At 31.4% G+C, this 27,610-nt stretch overlaps 1 protein-coding gene across 1 annotated transcript; it reads right to left on the bottom strand.

The window, feature by feature from the left end:
• Window positions 1-7,647: 7,647 nt before the first annotated feature.
• On the bottom strand, window positions 7,648-26,103 carry LOC143056857 (uncharacterized). The gene is made up of 10 exons (XM_076230025.1): window positions 25,155-26,103; window positions 23,839-23,953; window positions 18,215-18,372; window positions 15,724-15,874; window positions 14,480-14,551; window positions 13,218-13,383; window positions 12,803-12,849; window positions 12,172-12,231; window positions 8,637-9,839; window positions 7,648-8,179 (listed from the first exon to the last, which is right to left on the bottom strand). Exons 1-10 carry the CDS (start codon window positions 25,233-25,235, stop codon window positions 8,022-8,024), a joined length of 2,211 nt encoding a protein of 736 aa, XP_076086140.1. The 5' UTR covers window positions 25,236-26,103; the 3' UTR covers window positions 7,648-8,021.
• Window positions 26,104-27,610: the final 1,507 nt, after the last annotated feature.

The raw sequence follows: 27,610 nt of genomic DNA, 5'->3' as shown, positions 1-27,610 counted from the left end.
TTGAAACACTTTTTCATTCATGTTTCACATTATTTGAACACACTGTTACAGATGTTTCTATTGTACCAAGAATAGTTCATGATAAATTGAATACTGAATTGTCCAGATCCTTAAATTTACCAACCAAAGAAGAAATGACAACAATATTTTTTTAGGAAATTGAGAACAATGATTTTTTAGTGTTAGATTAGATCAATTTCAACAGGAGAAGCTTTTAAAAAAAATCATGTCAGAAAATGTACCTGGTTAAAAAAAAGGTGATTTTTTTTTTAAAGTTTATTAATATTCTTTAATTTTCATGCCTTTTGTTCTTATTGGTGGGCCGTCTAAAGTTAAAATTATTGCATTTTTAATTCATAAATTTTGCAATATAGAAAGGTTATTAAAACAAATGAGTTGTTAATTTTACTATTTAGAGGAACTTGCTGTTGAGATTAATCAGGTTGAAATTTTAGGAGTGGGTGCATAAAATGATTTGCAGAACAGGATATAACCCCCTGGCGCACTGTGAAAGGTCGTAAGGTTATAAGTCCCTGGCATGGATGGAACAAGCCTGTAAACTTGGCCTGCTGCAAATCAAACTATGCTTTTTAAAACTTTTATTTATAATTGATTGTTTTGGAATTAATACAATCTGGACAAGTTTATATGCAGTTTATATATGTCTGAATAGATCATGTGAATTGGTTGTAATCACAAAATTCTTGGTGTTGCTTGATGATGATAAATTAAAAGTAACCCTAAACATTATTGTTTTAATTTTTTAATATAGAACTAATAACATTCTTGACTATAGAGATGTTTGTTTTGGTAAAAAAAACTTGCTGTTAATATATTTCAGGTAGGAATTTAACGAAAGTTGGGAGGGGGATTGCATGTTATGATTTGCAGAACAGGATATAACCCGCTGGCACACTGTGAAAGGTCGTAAGGTTATAAGTCCCTGGCATGGATGGAATAAGCCTGTAAACTTGGCCTGCTGCAAATCAAACTATGCTTTTTAAAACTTTTATTGCTTGATTGTTTTTGATTTAATGATATTGTACAGATGTTTAACAACTTTAAGGAACCTAAATATCTTTATAAATAAAATTATATAACCTATACCCAATGTTGTTCTTTACATTGAATAGTAATTATGCAGACTTGAGACAGGATGGTACATTTTTTTTTGCCCCTCTTTTAGTATATATCAAAGAAAATTATTCCAGTGACTAATGTAACTTGAACCTTGAGTCAAGGTCTAATTCCGACAGCTGACACCATACAATTATTTCTTACATATAATATGTCAACAATTGCTTATGGTATCTTGGAAGAGAAAAATATGGAACCACAATAAATGACTATAAAATTAATATGAAGTGTGTGTGATATTGAGGCAACTCTTCGTCAAAGACATAATGTACTTATCTTCCAATTCATGAACTGAAACCAGCATGAAATAACATGCTTAACTCTCACATGACTCCACTTGCAGAGACGAGCATAGTTTATCATTCATATACTAATATGTGTAATAAATTGGAATATTGAATATTGGTGTAAATACAAGGAAAAGGAAACCCAAAGTTAAAATACCATAATTATCACTCAAGAAACCAGTCTTAAGATCTCATTTCCATAATCGATGACTTGGACCTACACCTTACAATATGTGTATATCTATATCAATATGATGTAACCACATTACTGTAATAAAACCTGAAAAATCACTTCATTTCTTGCACACCATCTAAACAGTACCTCATGTTACTAGGGAGACAATTCTTTTACAAGTAATTGTCCAATTATTGTAGAATAAAGTTTGTGTAGGACAGCAAAATTTAGTTGTCGTCTTCTTAAACTCACTCTTTCGATTATTAACAACAATCAAACAAACCTTACTATTAATAACTGGGACTTGTACATGAGAAGAACAGGGAAAGTAGAATTAAAAATTTAATTTATATAAGTAACCAGAGATATGAACTATATCTGTAAACATCAGCAGTTGGCTTCACCTATCCAGCACACTAGAAAGAAGTCGTTTCCCATTCTGATTCAAATTCTAATCTTTTATAACTCGTCTTTGTGAGCATAGCATGATGATATTTAGATTGTACTTGTATATACAATATCCATAAAAACAAAGAACTAAAAAATACTGAACAGTCCGAGGAAAAATTGAAACGGTAAGTCCCTAATCAAAAGAATGGATAACAACTGTCACATTCCTGACTTGATACATGCATTTTTATGCAACTGCCAAAATTTTTTCGGACAATAACTTTATTTTAAGTGAATTGATCTTTGATTTTTTTAAGAAGGTTCAATCTGAGACTACTATAACACAATAAACACATATAGTCTTGGGTTCAATACAAAAGTTTGGATTGGGTCCTAACCTTTTAGGAATAAGTATTGTGACTGCTCTGAAATTTGACCACAAGTGGAAGGTTGGGATTTTTTGTGTGCTTATGGTGCCAAACGATCAGAAATTAAGGACCAAAACAAGCATTTTTGTAGTTTCAGAAAAATAACTTGTGTGAATGGATCTCGCGGCTAACATCGTACAACAAGGTTCCTTATCACAAAGGGAAGAATGGGATTGAGTTTGAGGATTATTGGCCCAAACATGCCAGGATTTCGGTACAAGTCCGAAAACAAGCATTTCAAGTTTTCTATTTTCCAGACAATAACTTGTGTATGGCATGGGTCTCTCTAAAATTGTACAACAAGGTTCCATATTACAAAAGAAAGAGTGGGATAGAGTTTGAATTTGTCCCAACTGTTCAGCGAAATAAATTTATGTTGTGTAGAACTGTGAAAAAAAAAATCTTTTAAAAGAAGGGACGTGGACAAAGTATAACACATATTAAGTAAAAATAAATCCGATGTGTTGACGGTTTCAATCGGTAAAAATCATTAAGGTCTACCAGAATGTAACTTACAATCTTCCAAGTGGTTCAATAAAAACAACGGACGCGGTGGCTCTGAAATAATTATGTATCCCATTGTTGTATGTCTCATTGGTCTGTTGGTGTATGGACGATATATAGCGTCTATATCCATGGAATAGTATATGCCTAATTGGTGATATGGTGTATGAACTTTATATATATATATATATATAGCTTATACGAATCGAATAACTCTGTAGAAAAATGGAAATTCATTTGGCATTTCCATTGAAGTTGTCTTTTAGTGTGTCGTTTTACCAGATTTGCTACCGGTCTTGTAACCGCTAGATTTATTGCTTGATGTTTGCTGTACTTCCAGTGACAACTATTTCAATTATGTTCAGGAAGAGACCATATTAAAGATGAAAACAATAGTTCGGTCATGTAACCGCTAGACGCCTGTCCAGCAAACTATTTACGTCACTGAGTGGCAAATATTTCATTCATGTTCAGGAAGAGATCATATTAAAGATGAATACAATAGTAAGGTCATATTAATGCTAGACTGATTGAATGGTGTTGGTTTTACGTCCAGTGACAACTATTTCATTCATGTTCAGGAAGAGACCATATCAAAGATGAAAACAAAAGTTAAGTCATGTAACCGCTAGACGTCAGTCCAGCAAACTATTTACGTCCCGAGTTCAAATATTTTATACATGGTCAGCGGAAAGATATCATATTACAGATAAATAAAATAGTTAGGTCATGAAACCACTGCTAGACGACTGTCCATCAAACTATTTTCGTCAAGTAGCAAATATTTCATTCATGTTCAGGAAGAAATCATATTAAAGATGAATACAATAGTTAGACCATATTACCGCTAGACTGATTATTTGAAGTTGGCTGTATGTCCAGTGACAAATATTTCATTCATGTTCAGGACGTCGGATATCATATTAATGATAAATACAATAGTTCGGTCATGTAACCGCTAGACGTCAGTCCAGCAATCTATTCACGTCCCGAATTCAAATATTTTATTCATGGTCAGCGGAAAGATATCATATTACAGATAAATAAAATAGTTAGGTCATGAAACCACTGCTAGACGTCTGTCCATCAAACTATTTACGTCAAGTAGCAAATATTTCATTCATGTTCAGGAAGAGATCATATTAAAGATAAATACAATAGTTAGACCATATTACCGCTAGACTGATTGATTAATGTTGGCTGTACGTCCAGCGACAAATATTTCATTCATGTTCAGGACGTCGGATAAAATATTAATGATGAATACAATAATTCGGTCATGTAACCGCTAGACGTCTGTCCAGCAATTTATTTACGTCCAGTGGCAAATATTTCATTCATGTTCAAGACGAGATAATATTAAAGATGAATTACAGACAATACTTACAGACTATCTAAGAACTGCAGACTATACTTACAGACTAAATCTAATTATCTGAGACAAAACTTACATCTGTATATAGGAACCTCAGACAATACTTACAAACTGTATATGAATACCTCCGACTAGTATACTTACAGACTGTATCTAAGAACTGCAGACACTACTTACAGACTAACTCTAAGAACCTCGGACAAAAATTACAATTGTATATAAGAACCTCAGACAATACTTACAGACTGTATCTAAGAACTATAGACAATACTTACAGACCGTATCTAAGAACTATAGACAATACTTACAGACCGTATCTAAGAACTATAGACAATACTTACAGACCGTATCTAAGAACTATAGACAATACTTACAGACCGTATCTAAGAACTATAGACAATACTTACAGACCGTATCTAAGAACTATAGACAATACTTACAGACCGTATCTAAGAACTATAGACAATACTTACAGACCGTATCTAAGAACTATAGACAATACTTACAGACTGTATCTAAGAACTATAGACAATACTTACAGACTATCTAAGAACTACAGACAATACTTACAGACTGTATCTAAGAACTACAGACAATACTTACAGACTGTATCTAAGAACTATAGACAATACTTACAGACTGTATCTAAGAACTATAGACAATACTTACAGACTATCTAAGAACTACAGACAATACTTACAGACCGTATCTAAAAACTACAGACAATACTTACAGACCGTATCTAAGAACTACAGACAATACTTACAGACTATCTAAGAACTACAGACAATACTTACAGACTGTATCTAAGAACTACAGACAATACTTACAGACTGTATCTAAGAACTATAGACAATACTTACAGACTATCTAAGAACTACAGACAATACTTACAGACCGTATCTAAGAACTACAGACAATACTTACAGACCGTATCTAAGAACTACAGACAATACTTACAGACTATCTAAGAACTATAGACAATACTTACAGACTATCTAAGAACTACAGACAATGCTTACAGACTGTATTTAAGAATTACAGACTAACTCTAAGAACCTTGGACAAAACTTACAATTGTATATAAGAACCTCAGACAATACTTACAAACTGTATCTAAGAATTACAGACAATACTTACAGACTATCTAAAAACCGCAGACTCATTATTTTTGTATACAGAAAGATCGGTTTTCCATTACTAGCTAGATATTTACTGTAGAATACTAAGTAATGTTTTCATAATTTAAATTTGACAGGTACAGAACGTGCATAAAGCCTTTGTCATCAATCATATTTCATCGAGACTGCAAACAATTTTTTAATTTTTTTTCTGACAATGTTAACATGCTCTATAAGTATTTTTGACGTATGTACATGTAATTAAAAGTTAGTGCAGTTCATCAAATTGAATGACCGGGAAGGCAAGGCGAGAACTAAATGGTTATTGACATCGAGCCACATATATATCATGCATTTATTCATTAATAAGTTGGCACTGGCTACGGTTACATGGAAATGTAACAATAATAAAAATAATATTGTTACATTGGGGACTAATTGTCAGAATGCAAAGTTGGGTAAGGAACCGATTAATTACGAATGTAACAATAATTATTGAGGCTACGGTTACATAACGTTATTGTTACATGAAAAACAGCAATGTACGCTAGATTATTAAACTCAAATCTTCTATAATAGTTTTATTGCTTAATTCTTTCATATGTACTAAATAATACTTGTAAATTAAATAATGATAAATAATAAATATTATTATTCAACAAATGGTGTTTAATTATAGTTATACGTATTAATGGTTTTGATTTTCTTAACTTTAGATACTACTTCACATTAGTAATGTCAAAGGCGAAAAATATGGGTTAATGGTTTCACTTTAAAGTATTTAACTGCACTGCACACCTACTCTTATTACTGTCATTATACTTTGAACAATGGATGAAGATATTTCTATTACCAATTTTGTTTAGGGTGAACAAATTAAAACTTGGCAGTTGGGATGCGTTTTAAATGAAACAACAATATTAAGACACAAATTTCATACAACTATACAAACGCAGTTCTAAAAAAGGTGATACATCAAAAGCAAAGTTTGCTAACTGTAACTTAATTAAAATACTGGGAACTTCTGTATGTACATGTATCCATGGAGGACGTATTTTCGTTCATCAAAAATGTGTAGGACTTATACATGCTTTTAAAAAACACTTAGTAATACTGGATTTGTAGAAACTGTCATTGTAAATAAAAATTACAATGAAGAAATTGTATGTATGGTAAATATAAAATGAATGTCTTCAACTTTTATTATTCAGTACATATTACTAGTCCCATCGTACATCGCTGTTTTCCATGTAACAATATAAACGCAATGTAACCGTAGCCTCAATAATTATTGTTACATTCGTAATTAAACAGGTCCTTACCCAACCATGCATTCCAGTTGAATATCTACACCTTACAGTCCTTAAATACACTGAATATAGATGACCTATTGCTTATAGTATCTGAGATATGGACTTGACCATGCACCAAAACTTAACCTTTATCACTGATATGTGAAATAAGGTCAAGGTTAAGTGAAAACTAAAGCTAGCGCCTCCACCACCTGATCACTATCCCTATGTCAAGGTTTCTGATATAAAATTTGCAGGCTCGCCAAAAAACAATCATTGTTAAAGGCTAGATTACATTTAATTGCTAAAATCAAGGTTTTCTGGTGGAGAATTGTATAATTGTACTGATTATTCATTGTTGAAGACCAAAATAACATCCAGTTGCTTAAATCCATGATACATTTTGGAGAGTTGTCTTATTGTAATAATCATCATTGTTGAAGGCTCTGGTGGAGAGTTGTCTTATTGTGATAATTCATCATTGTTAAAGGCTCTGGTGGCGAGTTGTTTTATTTCTTTATTATTCAAGGTCAGAAAACATACAATTACTTAAATCCACAATACATTTTGGAGAGCTGACTTATTGTAAGTTAACAATTTATCATTGTTGACGGCCAGATAACTTTTATTTGCTTAAATCCATATACTCTGTGGAAAATTGCATTTTTGTACAGATTATTCATTGTTGAATGCACAATATCTGTTGGAGAGTTGTTTTATTGTTACTATTATTCATTGTTTATGACCAGCTATGTAACATTCATTTTCTTAAATTCACTGTCTCTGGTGGCAAGTTGTTTTATTGTAACAATGCTTCATCGTTGAAGGCCAGATTACATATTATTGCTTGAAATCAAGTATTTCGGTGGATACTTGATTTAGTGTACAGATTATTTATTGTTGAAGGCCAAATAATGTACAATTACTTAAATCCATGATAACTGTTGAAGAGTTGTTTTATTGCAAATAATGTTCTTTCTTGAAGACTCTATAACATTGTATGCTCAGTTTTCGATAGAAATACACTTTATGCAACTGGATATCTGTTATCCTATTTTGGCTGGAAAAACAATCTATATCAAAAGTCTATAACTGTTAGAAACTTTAAGTTGTACTAAGAACATTAAATATTAGATATTTCATATTTGAACATGTTGAATGTTCCTAAAACCAATCACAGCTGTTTATATGTACATATAAATGTGTACTAGCATAAGGTCGATTTCTATTCAACGCAGCTTATATATTGGCTTAAATCCAGGATCGCTGGTGGTCAGTTGTTAAATTGTATTTATTATATAAAAAATTTAATTCAAATTTTATTGGCAAAAAACTGTCCAATTAGACTTGGAGTCAGATTACATTCTGGCTCCCATGAATCATGGTCATGGCTAAATCCATCCCAATGAATCAAATATTGTCGTGAATTTTCTACTGTTCTTGTGGCAATGATGCCTTTCACTCCCCATTCTGAAAGAAAAATAAAACATTGTAGTTATATGAAAAATAAAGAAGTTCATTTATTTCATAGCAAAGTGATCTATATGAATCTTAGTCATCTTTTTGGTGAAACTGACCTAAGTCTATATGTACAGCAATGTTAATGATGAATTTAAACAAAAACGAAATGTCAGTTAGTCAAAATATCAATTTTAATAGTTTGTTAATTAGAAGAAGTTAATTTTAACATTCAATTGCATTATTTCTAATCAAAAATTTATATTTTAACTATGCCATAAACATCAAAAACACAATTTGTCAAGATATTTGACATGTTATAAATATACCAAATACATAATATCATATAAATAATTTCTGTTCAAGTGAATTATTAGAAAATAACAGATGACTGATAAATCCAGATAATGCAGAGCTTTTTCTGTGTCATTCTAGTTACAATTGAAATTCTAACTTGCACTTTTATTACCTTTGTTGTTCTTTCTCTTTTTAGTGGCTTTTGTCCTGTTAGCAGCTGTCCCCCTTGGTCTTTTGCTGGTATGTGTGACTGGTGGTGATGTGAATGCTAGTGTGACTGGTGGTGATGTGACTGGTGGTGATGGTACTGTATGTGTGACTGGTGGTGAAGTGAGTGCTAGTGTTACTGGTGATAATGTGAGTGTTTGTGTGACTGGTGGTGATGTGACTGGTGGTGATGTGAGTGTATGTGTGACTGGTGGTGATGGTAGTGTAGTTGTGACTGGTGGTGATGGTAGTGTATGTGTGACTGGTGGTGATGTGATTGTATGTGTGACTGGTGTTGATGGTAGTGTATGTGTGACTAGTGGTGATGGTACTGTATGTGTGACTGGTGGTGATGTGAGTGTATGTGTGACTGGTGGTGATGGTACTGTATGTGTGACTGGTGGTGATGTGAGTGTATGTGTGACTGGTGGTGATGTGAGTGTATGTGTGACTGGTGGTGATGTGAGTGCTAGTGTGACTGGTGGTGATGTGAGTGTATGTGTGACTGGTGGTGATGGTAGTGTATGTGTGACTAGTGGTGATGGTACTGTATGTGTGACTGGTGAAGTGAGTGTATGTGTGACTGGTGGTGATGGTACTGTATGTGTGACTGGTGGTGAAGTGAGTGCTAGTGTGACTGGTGGTGATGGTAGTGTATGTGTGACTGGTGGTGAAGTGAGTGCTAGTGTGACTGGTGGTGATGGTAGTGTATGTGTGACTGGTGGTGATGGTAGTGTATGTGTGACTGGTGATGATGGTAGTGTATGTGTGACTGGTGGTGAAGTGAGTGCTAGTGTGACTGGTGGTGATGGTAGTGTATGTGTGACTGGTGGTGATGGTAGTGTATGTGTGACTGGTGGTGATGGTACTGTATGTGTGACTGGTGGTGATGTGAATGCATGAGTAACTGGTGTTTTTTTTAGTGTGAGTGTTTGTTTGGCTGGTGTTTTTTTTAGTGTGAATGTTTGTTTGGCTGATGTTTTTTTTAATGATCTTTTGACTGTTGTTTTGTTTGGTTGTGTTTGTGTGACTGGTAGTGATGGTAGTGTATGTGTGACTGGTTGTGATGGGAGTATGTGTGTGACTGCTGGTGATGCAAGTGAATACAGGTTTTCTTCAACCTCAGGAGTCACCAGTAAATTGTAGAGTAGTTCTTCACTTCCAGGTTCTACAAAAATAAAATCATTAATAGGGTAATTTTCACTGCATCTCCAATATTTACTTTTCATTACCAAATTTTCTTGGTTTGAAAAAAAAGTTTTTATAAAACAAAGTATTGTCCATAAAGCATTGCTAAAGGAAATATGCATAACATTATAATCATTATCTGTATCATTGTGTATGAATTTGAATTTGAATTACAGTGCCATAGTTAGTTTTCACTTCTTTTTTTCAATTAAGTAATAGAAATGTCTGATTTGATCTCCTGCACCGTTCAAAATACAACATATGTTATTCACATGTTTACCATGATCTATTTGAATTGAACATGGCCATGTTTACAAAGCGAAAGAGGAGCATCTTATAAGAATTTGTGATGTTCACTACATTTCCCTATATCCAATCTTTTGCTCACTAAACACATCATTTTTTAATTGTGATAAATATATTTTAAAAATGTTAAATCAATTATTGAATTTTCAGACTAAGCAGGATTAAAAACCTGGTTTAAAATCTCAGAATTTTTGCGACAGTGTATTGTAGTCATGATCCATCAGAAAATAATACATTTTCTATTAACTAGACTTGGGTAAAAGATATTTAGAAAATAAAAACCAAATTCACATTTAACTTCGTCTTGTAACCATGAAAACAACATATGACGAAAGTTCTATTATAGTTTTTTTTTTTTTTTTAAGTGGGGAATGTGCCAAAGAGACAACAACCCGACCATAGAGCAGACATGTTTGGTGTCCCAAATTTCGTTCCCAAATTTTTGTGCTCTAGGTGTAACACCACTAATTCGGGCCCAGCAAGAAAGCACATACCAGAAAGTAATACATATTTAACACAAAATAGTTCCTACGCATGGACATAACTTTCAAAATATTTAGATTTTTTTATTAATTTTGTTATCAAATGAAAGCTGCATGACTGGTGATCATTGTAGAAAATTTTTTGACTGATAAATTTGAATAATACACAAATGGCATGAAATTTAAAAAGGAGGGTACATTTTGCCTTTTTGTCAGATCAGAAGTACCTGTTTTGGTACATCCGAAGTTCCGGGAACCAGTTCTTTCTTATATGCCATTTAAGGTATTTTAATTTTTTCAGTATAGGACACCAGAAGGTGTTGCTTTGACATGCAATGATTGTCACTTTATTTGAACCTAAGATAAATTAGCTGTGACCACTCGAAATTGAGGAATTTAACATAGAAAGCAATGGGGCCATTAATTAGTAGTGTACTTCCTATTACAGAGAATCACCAGAAATCCAATTTTTAGAAGTTGTACCTATTCCAATGAAAATAAGTCAAACATGATGTAAGTAATCATGTTTAATCTTCTGTTTTGGTCAACCGTCCTGCTTATGGGAAATTTAAGCTCTTAAATTGGCATACTCAAGTATGTTAGCCTTTTATGGTCATACAACATGCATGCAGTTAAGACTTGAATCCATGTTCTTATTTTTGCATTTTTTCTGATTGAAATTAATAAAACATGTATTTTATGACTTCTATATGGAACAGAATAGCTCTTGGTCAAAGTAATCTTATGATTTTTCAAGTTTTTTTTTATGGTAGCCTTTTACAATCTAGGCAAATGGTATATACTCATATAAGAATTCTAAAATCTCACTGTACATGCAATTTTGAACCAGTTTAGCAAGTCATCTAGCTGAGGGATATATAAATTGCTCTTATTAATCTATGTTTTACCACAGAATAATGAATTATTTAATTGAGTTACTTTTTGAGAGTTATATTTTTTAATGTATTTTAGTCTTTCTTGTATGCTGTTGTTGTTGTAAGGTTAATTTTAGGAACTTTTGGAATGTTTTTTTTAGTTGATGTATGGTCAGATGTTTGCAGCAGACTGAACAGGTCAATTGTTCAGCAATGTAAACAGATCAGACTAGATCAGAGCTGATCAGAAAATTTAATTTCACTTTATAGATGTATGTTAAGATATCAAAAGGTTAAAATATGATCATATAAGGTTAATGTATATAGGTCAGTATCATCATTGGATAACTAAATGAATATATTTTTTGCCCAGAAACTCATTACATATATAACTTAAAGTCCTGCTATTTTTTGTTAACTTAAAAATAAACTGACCTTCTGATAATGTAACAACAGTTTTATGAAGAAATAAATATATTTTTGTGGAAAATATATATATATTTTGGTACACATATAGCAATGAATGAAATTTGATAAAAACACCATTATGTAAAACCGGTTGGCAGATTTTTTGGGAAATTTGCTTCAATATTTTTAATGTTTACAGATGTTATTATGAACTAATCACTAAATAAAATAAAATTACTACCAATCAAGTTATCCTCCTCAACAGCCTTCTGCACCTTTATATTCAATTCTGTTTCTATAGCTGAAAGATAATTGATAATAGACATAAACTAGAAGTTTTAATTCCAATAAAACTGCATGCACACAAATAATGCCCATTACAACCTGTCATTATTGTTTCAATCAAATCTCTGACATTAACAATTAACAGGTGGTTGCATTTTCATCTGAAAAAAATTTGGAAGTTACTTAAATAAGAGAATGGAAACTCACATTTTTGTAATTTTTCCATTTATAAAGAGGCATAATTGTGGAATGGTTAAAGTGACGCTTCCTAAGTTCAAACTTGATTTGTATTTTGTGTTTATAAGGTTTCATAATATTTTGTTGAGGTACACTAAAGTAAGGGAATGGAAACGAAAAAAATTGCAATTTTTCCATTTATAAAGGGGCATAACTCTAGAACAGTGACACCACCAATATTCAAACTTGATCTGTGTTTTGTAGTAATAAGCATTGTGTATAAGTTACATTTTGACTAAAGCTTGCAATTAAAATAGGATTGATTGTCATTTGCTGTGGCAAATATTTCAGGCATAATCAGGACAAAATTTATAAAAGACATTTAAATAAAGTATGTTATATTTATTTACCATTGTCAACTGGTAATGATAATACCTCATATTCAGGAGATGTGGGCCTGAAATAAACAATAAAATTGAAAAACTGGTAAAATTTACTTCTAAAACATGCATAAATTTCTTAAGTATGTGCATTAGTTTATATACCTGTCTGTCAAAGGGCAATAACTATAAAAATGTATTTGTTGACTCTTTTTATATAGCTTTAATTAATTATAATTTTAAAAATAATTTGTGACATTGAAGATGCATGGTTGACAAATGGTATTTTATATCAATAAGCGTAAAATGATGTTGGTTTTCTAGTGTACAGGACGGAGACTTAACTAACTTGAGAAGATGTGCAGACCAAAAACACTGTTCACCATTGTTCCACTCTATTAATTGCAGGATGGATATAAAAGTTAAAATGTCTAATTGTACTTACACTTCTACCGAAATTTCCTTTATGTTTAAAAACATTTTCATTTTTTTCTCCCCATAATCTGACATAGGTTTAAGGGGGAGAACATCAAGGGGGATACCATTCACTTCTATTATTCCTTTTTTAACTTTTGTGTACGGGAAAGCTTGTTTTTTTCCCACTGCTTTTGCTAAAAAAAAAATTATATAAAACAGTATTTACTAAAACACATTTGATTATTTTTGTTGAGCATTTAAGTTTAAACAAAAAAGTTAGACAAAGCAATCCTACATTCTGTTTCGTCCGCGTCCACAAATAGTCACTCTGTGGTTAAAGTTTTTTGAAATGTTAATAGCTTTCTTAAGCTATCCTGAATTTGTAACGTGGACAGAAGCTTATTTATGATCATTAAATAGTATCCAGAAGTAAATTTTGTAAAAATAAAATTCAACTTTCCGTATTTTACACGAAATAGACCCTGTTTTTCTGCTTGGAAACATTAAATTCAATCTGTGTTTAAAGTTTTTAAAATTTAATGACATATTCTTGTAAATAGACTTAGTTTTTCTGCTGGGAAGCATTAAATTCACTCTGTGGTTAAAATGTTAATGACTTTCCTCAAATTCTACCAAACTTGGACAGAAGCTTGTTTATGACAATGAGATAGTATTCAGAAGTCAATTTGTTAAAAAGAAAATAAAAAAATTTCTGTACATAATTATAAATTGACTTAGTTTTTTGGGCCAGGAAACAATACATTCCAGAATTTGAAGATCTATTGGTGACCTTTTGCTGTTGTCTGTTTATATGGTCGGGTTTTTGTCTCTTTGGCACATTCCCTATTTCCATTCTCTATTTTATTTCTATTTTGTGGTCAAAGTTTTAAAAATTTTAATAACTTTTAAGCTATTCTGGATTTGTACCAAACTTGAATAAAAACTTGTTTATGATCAAAAGCTAATATCCAGAAGGAAGTTTTGTTAAAACGTTGTACCTGTTAATCCGTATTAAACTTATAAATGGACTTTTTTCTTCAAGGGGCCAGCTGAAGGACGCCTCCGGGTGCGGGAATTTCTCGCTACATTGAAGACCTGTTGGTGACCTTCTGCTGTTGTTTTTTATTTGGTCGGGTTGTTGTCTCTTTGACACATTCCCCATTTCCATTCTTAATTTTATTTTTTCTTCAAGTTAACATTATTATTACGAGATTTATAAACTCAGCATTAAGGTTTTCCACATTGCAGCTGAAATTTCATATGAAGTAGAGTAAAAGACATTACACTTACAATACAACTTGTTCATGTGGGTTTGAGCCTCCTGTTGAAGACTTTTTAAGTCTTTTGGTACTTCTTTGGTTCCTACAGAAAAAAGTTATGTCAAGTCACAATATTAAAACTAGATTGTTAACCATACAAAAAGAAAAATAACTAGAATTGGCAAGCAATAGCAGATGTCACTTCATGATGCCAGGCTACCTTGCCAATATTTTTTATTATATTTGAACAGTTTCCATGGTAACTAGGTCTATAAAGGACCATTCCATAGTTGGATGCACAACCTCACACATAGGAATGAAAGTACTCTAGTTGAAGTGATTCGTAAATGCAGTTTAACTGGTGACAGGTAGTGGACACAGTAAAACGGATATTTGTAACCATCAAATCAAAATTGAGGTGGCAACTCTTCAACTATAGTACGTACTGTTATTCCAAATCTAATGCATTACAAACAAATAATAAGTTGTAACAGTTGGAAAAATGTATAAACTTGAAATAAAATAAAATTCTGCAAAACTTCATAAATGATTTTGGTGCATAGATTTCATTGCTAAACATGACGTTATACAAATAAAAACTTACAAACTGAAAATAATTTCGTTACTTCTTCTATTGAAATTTGGATAAAATAATACTAATGCCACTAATGAATCCCCTTGAACCTAATCACAAAATAAAACAAGTAAACTAAGCAAAAGTTTCAAAGTCAATAAACCATGACATAGGGACAGAGGAAAATATTTTTCATGGAAATAAGAAATGCCTACACTTATACAACTGCATACCAAAAGTGGTTCACTATAAACTAGATGTAATCACAAACTTATACATTGTTAATGCTCCCCCACCATGTCTGGTTTTTTGGCTCTGTCTAGTTCAGACAAAAAGCGATAGGTACAGGTAGTGACAATTTTTGGTAAACTGAATTAAACTTGTATGTAATTTAAACAAGAATGTGTCCCCAGTACATGGATGCCCATTTGCACTATCATTATCCATGTTCAGTGGACTGTGAAAATGGAACAAAAACTCTAATTTGGCATTATAATTAGAAAGATCATCACAGGAAACATGTATAAAAAGTTTCAAGTTGATTGGAATTCAATTTAATCCAAAAGCTAAAAACCTCAACCAAAAACTTAAACCTGAAGTGAAACAGACAGAAAAACAAACAAAAGATAACAAACAAACAAATGCACAGAGCAGAAAACAAAATGCCCATAAATAGGGCATACAAATGTTAAAATTCTGACCTAGTGAATGAAAAGCAAACAAATTCTGCAGGATGTCCTCTGATTTAAGGAAGGCAGCAGATTTTCCATCTCCTAAAAGGATCTGGGATCCAGTGTTGGTGTCAATGCCTACCAGAGCTACATCTATACCATGCTTTTCAAGTTCAACAATCTGAAGGGAAAAAGAAAAATATTTTTTTATGGTCTGACTGAGGATTAAAATAATATCAAACAAACCTAGATAAAAAAAAAATTGTGCACACTCACTATTTATTGATATTTATTGATATTTATTTATCAAGAGCCTAGTTTGCGCACCTGTAATTTTTTGCTTAAATCTTTTATCAATAACTATTTTTGACTTTCAATATACATTTATTTGTGGCTTAAAAAATGCCTTTTCAGGAGGATTGCGGGTATAAGATTTTCAGAAAAAAATAACATTTGTTTTTCATTACAAATTCTATTAATTACCTTTAGTAGTTGTTACTTTATCATACGGTACAAAAATAATTCCAATAGTTGGCGGCTTAACTGTTGGCCCCATGTGACACTAAAAATGTAGGTATCATTGAAAAAGCTCCAAATTATCTCCCTTTGGTGCAAAAATGCCATTATTTGGCATTAAAATTAAACGGACGAAGATGATGGTGGATGCCAAGTTATGGAAAATGCTCACTTTAGCATGCATCAAAACACATACACATATTGCCGGTAACTGAAAAAATGTTGCCATCATATTACAAGTTGGGTCTTCAGGAAAGTTTATTTTATAAGCAAATCAGAATAAAATTGTTTAAGGAGGCTCGCGGGTATAAGATTTTCAGAAAAAATTCAAACATTCATTTTTCTTTACAAATTTTATTAATTACCTTTAGTAGTTGTTACTTTATTTTATGGTACAAGAATTTTTTAAAAAAAATCAATACATGTTGGCCCCAGGTGACTTTTAAAATTTAGATATCATTGAAAAAGCTCCAAATTATCTCCCTTTGGTGCAAAAGTGACATTTTTTTGGCTAAAAATGAAATATCTTTTTTAACTCATCGGTGACCTATATTTTTTATTGTTGTTTTCCAAAAGGCTGTACATAAACTAAAAAATTGTAAAATTTAACAAATTTCTGTAATTTAGTTCTTTTTTTATTTCGATATTACCAATATTTCTCATATTAGTTCAACAGAAAAAAAGGACATTAACAAATATGTAATCTTTTTTCGAAGGCAGATTGTGAGCGTAAATGCACGGTGACCCCATATTTTTATTTAATTTTTCCATTAGGTATAAGATAAAGTTAATTTATAGAAAAATATAGAGAAATCCTATATTAAATAAAACAAGAGGCTGTCACAACGACAGCAAACCGGATTTATTAATATTTATTTGTGTCCTGGCAATATCACAAGAACCATTACTGATGAATGGTGAAAGTGAAAATCGTCAATATCAAATTTGACCTCCATTTTGTCATCAGTATCAACATCTTAAAATTTGAAAAGCTTAGATTGAATGGTTCATGAGTAAATGCAACAACGTGAATGGAAACGCCATTTCACAATCTTTCAAGAACCATAACTCCTGAACGGTAAAAGTCAAAATAGTCATTATTGAACTTGACCTCTAATTTGCCATCAGTAACAACATATAAAAATTTCAAAAGCTTTGGTTGAATGGTTCATGAGAAAATGCACGGACACGACTGGAAACACCATTTTTCAATCTTTCAAGAACCATAACTCCTGAACGGTAAAAGTCGAAATCGTCATTATTGAACTTGACCTCTATTTTGTCATCAGTAACAACATATTAAAATTTGGGAAGCTTTGGTAAAACAGTTCATGCGTAAATGCACGGACACGACTGGAAACACCATTTTTCAATCTTTCAAGAACCATAACTCCTGAACGGTAAAAGTCAAAATCGTCATTATTAAACTTGACCTCCATTTTGTCATCAGTAACAACATATTAAAATTTGGGAAGCTTAGGTAGAACAGTTCATGCGTAAATGCACGGACACGACTGGAAACTCCATTTTTCAATCTTTCAAGAACCATAACTCCTGAACGGTAAAAGTCAAAATCGCCATTATGGGACTTGATCTCCATTTTGTCATCAGTAACAACATATTAAAATTTGGAAAGCTTAGGTAGAACAGTTCATGCGTAAATGCAGGGACACGACTGGAAACTCCATTTTTCAATCTTTCAAGAACCATAACTCCTGAACGGTAAAAGTCAAAATTGCCATTATTGAACTTGACCTTCATTTAGTTGTCAGTAACAACATATTAAAATTTTAAAAGCTTTGGTTGAACGGTTCATGAGGTAATGCACGGACAACATTTGATTCCCGCCCGCCCGCCCGGCCTCCCGGCCGCCCGCCCGACCGACCGACCGCCGTACATCCCCAAATCAATAACCGACATTTTTGTTACAAAAATCCGGTTAAAAATCGATTTAGACCCGCGAGCCCCCTTAAATCAAATAATAATTAAAAAAAATAAGTCTCACATGTTCTCTGATAATCTTAAGCCTTTTAAAGGCATCTTTCTGTTGTGGTTGAGGTGGTACCACTGGATTTTCCTTTGCCTTCTGTTTATATGCCTCCTTTTCCTCCTGCCCTAACAAATTCCAGGCAGGTGCCCAGTCTGCTATGTCATTGAATTGATCTTAAATAAACAAATATAAAATTAGGTTAATCAACTGTCTAACCTGACTGATTCTTTTAAGAATAAGCAAACACAAGTTTTTCCATTAATTCTTCTTTAAAAAAGGTCAAAAGAAAAACTTTTTAAACCTTCAATTGAGGCTACTATTCATTGATGCCAAATTTCATCAAATTTTTATGAGCAGCTCAAGTAAATATTCTTTAGGCTACTGCAATTAGTGAAGTCAGTCAAGCAGGCATGGGATAATCTTAACCAGCTGTAATCGATAACATTTTGAAGTGAAGTCCTCTGTAATCAGTAATCCTGTCATTTCTGATTACAAGTAATCACAATGTAATCAATTACATTGCCAAAAAAGGTGTAATCATGATTATTTTTTTATTCTTTTTAGATTACATTCAAATGATTACTTGCTGGTTACAAATTTTGTATACTGGTATATTGGAAAATAGTATTTGATAGACAATATGAAAGTGTAAAGCATGAATAAAAAATCATAAAACTAGTATTCACTATGATGGGACTTTTCTTAATGTGATATCATCTTATAACCACTTATAACTTTATTGATATTGCAATTAAGACAATAAAATTTTAATACTCAAGCTCTATTGTTTGTTAAAAAATGAAGGTAGTGAATAACACCAGTCCTGTAAAAATATATATGGATGTGTCAATTATGTCCTCACAGACAATAAAACAATACTTGATTGATTTTTTTATTATTTGTCCAAGTTTTTTAAAAATTAGGCAGTTGCCGAGTTGGTTAAAACTTGTAGAAAAAACAAAGTTATATCTCTTACATAGAGAAAAGACACTTGTCTATAGCTATGTTATAAAATTACACATGTTACACTGTACTGGTCTAAATTCTTTTAAATAAGATTAATAAATTATGGCTTTAAAAAAAGATACAAAAATTAGCTTTTTCCTGAGGATAAAAAGTTATTAGAAATTCTTTAGTATTGCATATACAATGTAATCATAAGTAATCATCATTACTTTAAAGAAAAATAATCTCATGTAATCAATTACATTTGAAATAAGGTGTAATTGTAATGTAATGGATTACATTTTATAAGCAAAGTAATTGTAATTTAATCGATTATATTTTAAAGTAATTGACCCCATCCCTGCAGTCAAGTGTAAGAAGTAACTGCATGATCAATAATATGTTATTTGCTTTTTTTAAGGAATTGGGATGCTTTTCTCTTTAAACAAATTTTTAATTCAACTTATTTTAGAGTTGAAATAACGTTAGATTTCTTTTAAATGCACAGTCATGAGTGAAAGTAACTCCTGCATATGCATACTTTGTCAGATGTAAATTCATTTTGTACATGCTGACTTATCACTATACACAAAGTATAATAGGTGTACAGAAATAATTTTTAGTATAAAATCACCATGAATTTATATATTTAAATATGTCCACATGTAAATTGACTTCAAGTATACTGTATCCATCAGATGTAGCAAAAATAGCAGGCTGTAGAAATATAATAAACTGCATAGAAAATCACACTTACAATGTTAATATAAATATCTGTTCATGACTTCATCCCATCCACGACCAAGGGCAATATAAAATAACCCATTTAGAAAGCCATAACTAATAATGGCTTATATCAAAAGGATTTGAGATAACATGGAGATTTGTTCCATGGCAAATCATAACATCTTTTTTATTTATATATATGCAGGTATAGGTGGTACAATGTATATATTTATCTATAGATTGTCTTTTTCAATGATTAATCATATATAACATTTCTATAAAATATTATCACAAAAATGTAAAACTAATTGGAAAAAAAGTAATGAATTAAAAGACTAATTTACAATTTAAATCTTTTTTTACAACACAGACTTATTAATTAATGTATACAATATATTTATAGGGTTGAAGATTTGAACAACAGTACTAATAATATACAATTATTAACTTTTGATGAGGTTGATATAATATTTTTTGTCACCATAACGAAAAAAAAATCATAAAACCAGGAACTTGCAAGACGTCATGAATCTATATTTAGGTACACATAGTCCAGTCATACTAAGATTTAACCTCAAACTAATTGCAACAGAAAATGTTTTAGTTCTAATCTATAGCATTATGCCCTTTTTATACACAAGAAAAAAGTCCCATAAAATGTAACTTGAGAAAAACTCAAAATCAGCATTTTAAATTTCCTATGGAAATTGACATTGGAAGGGGAGATAACTCTTGCAAAAATGAGTCTTTTTTGGTCCGTCTTTGGTTATTTTTCTTGAAATTCATGTAAAGTATGAGACTTTGATTGGGTTATAAGTATGTGTTTGACTATATTATTTAATATCCTGCTCATGAAATGTACAAACCAAACAAAACCAAAGTGTTATGGGTAGTTTTATGTTGATTTTTTCAGTACAGGACACCAGAAGGTGTTGCTTTGACATGTAATGATTGTCACTTTATTTGAACTTAAGTTAAAAGAGCTGTGACCACTCGAAATTGAGGAATTTAACATAGAAAGCAATGGGGCCATTAATTAGTGGTGTACTTCCTTTAGATTAACCTCTTGCCATTTTAGCCCCAGTTATTTATAGGTTTTAATTTGCGCCAAATACAAGATGTTATAGATTACGCAGATAAGTTTAATATAGAAGGAGCAATTTTATTCATAGATTTTTCGAAAGCTTTCGACACATTAGAATGGAATTTTATGTATCATACTTTAGAATATTTTGGTTTTAATAAACCCTTCATAAACTGGATAAAAACCTTGTATACAAATATAGATAGTTCTATATTTAATAACGGTTGGATATCTGCCCCCTTTAGACCCCTAAGAGGTATCCGACAGGGATGCCCGTGCTCTTCTATACTTTTCGTAATGTCAGTAGAAATAATGGCTAACCAACTAAGGCAAAACAAAAATATAACAGGCATAGAATTAAAAATTGATAGTAAAACACATTGCTTAAAAATCACGCAAGTGGCTGATGATACAACTCTATTCCTAAAATCTAAAGAAGAAATCCGAACAGCATTAAATATAATCGAAATTTTTGGAACTTTTTCTGGATTACAACTAAACAAAAATAAAACGGAAGGAATTTGGATTGGTAAACTAAAGCATTGTAGAGATAAAGTAGATGAAATTAAATTCACGGACAAACCTGTAAAAGTGCTAGGTATATATTTCGGCATTAATAAAAAAGATTGTGAAAAATTAAATTGGGATACAAGATTTGAAAAGAGTCGAAACCTGATAACATCGTGGAAAAAAAGAAACTTAACCATTTTAGGCAAAATTCTAATAGTTAAAACTCTCATTATACCACAATTTACTTTTTTAACAAATGTTACAGCTTTAAGTAACTCAAAAATAGTTGATATAGAAAGAGAAATTTTTGGTTTTATATGGAACAATAAGAAAGACAAAGTTAAAAGACATACTTTGGTAGCAGATTATAACCAGGGAGGGCTTAAAATGACCGACATAAAAAGCTATTTCTCCTCTCTTCAAATAAGATGGGTCTCTAGATTGCTACAGGCAAAACAAGAAAATTGGACATTGATACCAAAATTATTTTTAAGTAAATTAGGTTCTAATTTCCTCATTTTTAGAATGAATTTAAATAACCAAACTTTAAAAAAACTAGATTACATAACTAAGGACATTCCAGAATTTTACTTAGAAATAATAAAAAGTTGGATTTTATTTCATGAAACGAACATCACAGAATTGAAAAACTTTGTCGAAATAAGAAAGCAAGTTATCTGGGGTAATAAATTTATAAAATTTCAAAACAAGCCGCTTATTATGCATAACTGGATACACAGTGATTTTATTTACATTAACGATATTATTGACGATAATGGAAAAATTGCCCAAGATAAAATATTTAGAAAACTGCGAAACACTAAAAATTGGATAGCAGAAATTTCAAAAGTAAAAAACTCAATTCCAACCTCATGGCTAAAAATTTTAGCTACAGAAGAATCCATCAAATCAAAAGTAAATTTTAACAGATTATTTATCAATATAAACAAAGAAAACATTAAAATTGAAAATTTAAGCAACAAAAACGTGTATCAATTGCTCGTTCAAAAAAAAATTTCTCCAAACATTGGCATAAATAAATGGAAAAATGAATTAGAAATAAATTATGACTTTACCAAATATATGTTTAAGTTTATACACCAACACTTAAAACTTAATAAACTTAAAATGTTTAGGTGGAAACTAATAACTTGCATTTTACCGAATAGAGATAATCTCTATAAATGGAAAATCGTAACTAGTCCGTTTTGTCAACTTTGTCAACTCAAAGACACGTATCAACACTTTTTTATCGAATGTAAATTTCTAAAAGAATTTTGGGAAATCATTAATAAAATCTTATCTCAAATGAATTTTAACAAAAACATTAACTTAAAAGACATTGTAATAGGCTACAAAATAACAGATAATGAGTATATCGGATTCAATATAATTCTGACACTTATAGGATTTGCTATCTACAAATCATACTATGTATCCGATCAGAGAAATAAATCTACTAATGTATTCAATCTGTTTAAAGTTGAACTGGACGAATACTTAAGATCCTACAATCTACAAGAATATACTACAGTCCAAGTGCTTCAAACTTTAATTTCTCCAAAATAAAACACTCTTAAAGAAGATATTTCTAGAACACTTTAACTAAATAAATAAAAATAAAGAAAAGACTCACCTAAAATGTTTAAAATCCAAATAAAAAAGAAGTAAAGTAGCCTAATTCAACATACATCCATTAAAAAGCATGCTCTCTCTCACCTTTAAACAAGGTAAACCTTCCGATCAAGAAAATCGATGTCACACACTCTTAAATCATGTAATTTTTAAACGAGATAATTGACACCAAACATTCAATTTCGGATAAGAGTATTAAATGGGCGTTATTTAATTTGATTATATGTATAGAAGGAAAATATATCATTTATTTCAGATCAGGGTACTGAATTGTATTACATTATTATTGAACATTGTATTTAATTGTAATATACTAATATAAAATTTAAGAAAAAATACTTATCTATATGAAACCCTGTTCTTATAGATACTAACTATTTCAGGGTACCTTACAGTTAAAGCTGTAGCGGTAAGGTCATTGTTAACAGCTTTAGTGCAATAAATTTATATTCAAGAAAAAAAAAAAAAAAAAAAAAAAAAACCAAAGTGTTATGGGTAGTTTTATGTTGATTTTTTCAGTACAGGACACCAGAAGGTGTTGCTTTGACATGTAATGATTGTCACTTTATTTGAACTTAAGTTAAAAGAGCTGTGACCACTCGAAATTGAGGAATTTAACATAGAAAGCAATGGGGCCATTAATTAGTGGTGTACTTCCTTTAGATTAACCTCTTGCCATTTTAGCCCCAGTTAAAATAACGATAGGCTATATATATTAACATACATGTATGCAGTTTACCTTTTTTCTCTCTAACAAAACAATTATACCCAGTCATTCCTTTGAGGTATAATGTCCGTGGCTGTGCTTCATATTTCCTTCCCTCCACGACTTTTTTATAATTGCCAATCCAGTCCTTAAATTATTAGTATAAAATAAATTCAATCAGGCACATATGACTCCAAAATGACAAAGGTGAAATTGTAAAAAAATCAAATTAGACTTTTAGTATCTCACAATTATTAAGCTATTTTATCTGAGTGGTTACATGTTATATGTAGAATCATTCAAGGTATATAAGGTCCATAATCAATTTTATTCATATGGATATTTTTATACTATAGTTTTTTTTTCCTGATTTTATTAGAATGACGCTATAAATTATCTATGCAATATGAACGTAGATAACGAATTAATCCCCGGTCTTAGTTTGAATTGGAAGAGTTTTAGGGAAATTTGGGTACAAAGTGTTGCATAAAATCAATGTTTTTTTCATGATCTAAAATACATGTAGTTTAATTGAAATTTGGAAATTTGACATTTTTTTTACAAGGTGTAGGGTACTTACCTTTGGTCAAACCCTACAGGTAGTCAAATATAAGACGTTTTTTAATCCTGAGACAGAGAAACTGGATGGATTCAAATTTGGTGCTCAATGTTGTGAGAGTTATGTCATAGATGGTGTGACGTGACTGACGTCAAAGTGGGTCATTTGCATAGCTAGGTCAGTAGTCCCATTCCTTCAATGAGGCAGTCAAGTGATGCATTTAATGAAATGAGTGTAAATGATCGGCATAATAGGACAAATCATTAATGAATTATTAAAATATTTAAATTACAGTCATCATGAATAATCTACAGAATTTTATATTTCACAAGCGTGAAGTTCCCTGGGATAATAGTAAGCAATGTCCAGGAATATGGGTTAGCAACACCCAGGGGCTATGGGTTTTGTAATGACGTGCGTTAACCAATCAAAATCATAGAAGTATATTAAGCCGGGGATAATATTTAATAGGTATGAATTTATTAATTGTTTGTTCAAGATTGGTATTGCATGTGAGCAAATGCATGTACACTGTATTGTAAAATGACACAATGATACAACATACATGTGAATTCCATCAAAACAGTTGAATAGAATATCAAAATCAGAAAAACTATTAACATGTATAAACTTTGAATTAATATATATGACTGGATACACCATGTACAGTGTTTTGGTATTAATCCAAATCCAAATCCTTTGTTACAGTTTGAAAGCCTATTTAATAATGCAATGTATTACATGAAAATTTAAAGTCACCATTGCCAAGTTGACATATAAATTAAAATACCTTGATAACCTGTAACGGCAGTCCTGTTCTTTCAACAGCCTTGTTGTGCAGCACACTGCTTTTTATACCTTTGCAGTCCATGCCTTGGGCAAACAGCTCCTTCAAAATATCCTTGGTCTCCTCTGATAAGTTTGTTTTCTGAAATATATTTACACTGTGAGCGGTTTTAGTATTAACTTTATCATGTTTATACTAAATACATTTCATATCGAGGTGAAACCTTTAGTCAAAGGAACCTTAAAGTAATGCTTTTAAACAAGCATTTGTTCACTTATCTACATTGGCTAGAGGTATAAGGAGACGGTTCAGATCTCATAAACATGTTTAACCCTGCTGCAATTTTGCTCCTGTCCCAAGTCCGGAGCCTCTGGCCTTTGTTAGTCTTGTATGATTTTTAATTTTAGTTTCTTGTGTATCTTTCAGAGTTTAGTATGATGTCCATTATCACTGAACTAGTATACATATTTATTAAGGGGCCAGCTGAAAGACACCTCTGGGTGCGGGAGTTTCTTGATACATTGAAGACCCATTGGTGGCCTTTGGCTGTTGTCTGCTCTATGGTCGGGTTGTTGTCGCTTTGACACATTCCTCATTTCCTTTCTCAACTTTATTTGTTACTGGTTTTATCAATGAAAAGAATATTACATAATTATAAAGGAAATATGGTTATCAAATAATATAAATAATATTTCTAATATCAGCATAAGGTCATCTATAAAAAAATTCTTTTACAAGCTTAAGCATATTCATTGATGGCCCTTGGCTGTTTTGTGCTTTATAGTTGGTTTGTTGACTCTTTTAAACATTCCTCGTGTCCATTCTTTTAATATTTTTCATGTGTATAAAAAAAGAAGAAGAAGAAGAAGTTGCTGTTTTTCTAACCATTATTAGAATACTATGGATGCAATTTGTTTTAATCTTAATTTTCACACTTAGTGCAGTAGTAGTTCTAATCTTTATTTTTATAAATTCAACAAATTATATCATTGGTCGTTGTGTCAAGTTTAAGAGTAAATTAAAATAATTAAAGCAATTAGAAATAAAGGCCTCAAGAGTCAAGATGTTTTCCTCTGCTCAGGTAATTCTGAGTATTATTTTAGATGTCAACACAGCCATAGTTCCTATTAAGTGGTCAGTTTGTTATAATAAGGCTTATATCCCTATGAGGATGTGGATAGGAAAAAAGAAAAAAAATAATGAAGTGGGTGGACATAAAGGACAGAAAATATCATTTGAAGATAATAGTAATTCATGTGATTACATAATAGCCAGTGTTTTAAAGATAAAGGATCTCCTGTAGTTGGTGATCGCAATACTGGTATACTAGTATTGTGCACAATACTGGTATAAAAAATTTGTACCAGTATTGTGTTTTCTTAAATAAACAATACATATATAGGTAATTAATCTTTTATCAAAGGTGTCAAATATATATGCATAATGAAATATGACATGACAATTTAATAAGGAATAATTGTATGTTTAACTGATGGAACATTGTGATTGTCATAAAGGAAGTTTTGAATTTTCTGATGTTTTTTCCTTAACATTGCTTAAGGAAACCATACTGTCTCAGCATTTTAACAAACTCTTTACTTTCTTCTATGTTTTCTTTTAGCTATCTCTTTTCAGGTCTCAGTAGTATATTTTAGTGTCTATATTTTATTAAGATGGTATTTCTGCAAATCCTCCCTCCACACTTCCTATATTGATATTTAGGTATTCAGTCTTTGTGTACTTTCTCTTACTAGATTATAAACTTTTTCAGATATCACCTGAACAGCTCTCTAACTGTCGGAGTGCTTGCCAAGTACAAAAATGTATAAGTATTTGTACCACATCTACATCTACACTATTGATCTGCAGTGGAAATCCATAACGCAGATACTGCTGTGCAAACGTCAACCTGCGTGCTCAGTATTTACAAGTGCAATTAAAGAAGAAGAAGATATATCTGTTACAAATTGTATTGCCCATATATATGGTTCTGAAGTGACTATGGTACTAATCTACCAAAAAAAAGTAACAATACTGGTACAAAATTTGTATACCAGTATTGTGGACAATAGTGGTATACCAGTATTGCGATTACCAACTACAGGAGATCCAAGATAAAGAATAATAAGTGAAAACAATTAACACTAAAGAAATGAAAAGTTTTTCACCCCATCCCCCATTAACAAAAACAAGTGCGAGTTATTTAACATACGAATGTGGATAGTATCCCCCTTTTTTGCATTGACAGAAACTACTGTCTGTGAGTAAACGGTAGTCAATTCTATTAATATGTTATTTTTCAAAGGTATATAAGAAAATAAGCTTCCCGTTTAAAATCCATTGGAGGTCCTCCGATAAACCGCAACTAATATTTTTTGTAGCGGCCACTTTCCTATTACTGGATGTCCGCCATTTTGACTTAACGGTCACGTGACAAAAGTAAAAATCCCGCCGCGGAC

This window comes from Mytilus galloprovincialis, chromosome 13 (genome assembly GCF_965363235.1).
Source record: "Mytilus galloprovincialis chromosome 13, xbMytGall1.hap1.1, whole genome shotgun sequence".
Classification (NCBI taxonomy): domain Eukaryota; kingdom Metazoa; phylum Mollusca; class Bivalvia; order Mytilida; family Mytilidae; genus Mytilus; species Mytilus galloprovincialis.
This window is presented reverse-complemented; position numbering and strand designations above follow the sequence as displayed.

Coding starts and splice junctions, on each gene's coding strand:
- LOC143056857 (XM_076230025.1), bottom strand. CDS start 25,235: ATGGACTGCAAAGGTATAAAAAGCAGTGTGCTGCACAACAAGGCTGTT. Junction 23,954..25,154: donor TGCCGTTACAGGTTATCAAG/GTATTTTAATTT, acceptor TAATAATTTAAG/GACTGGATTGGCAATTATAA. Junction 8,180..8,636: donor AAAGAGAAAGAACAACAAAG/GTAATAAAAGTG, acceptor TTTTTCTTTCAG/AATGGGGAGTGAAAGGCATC.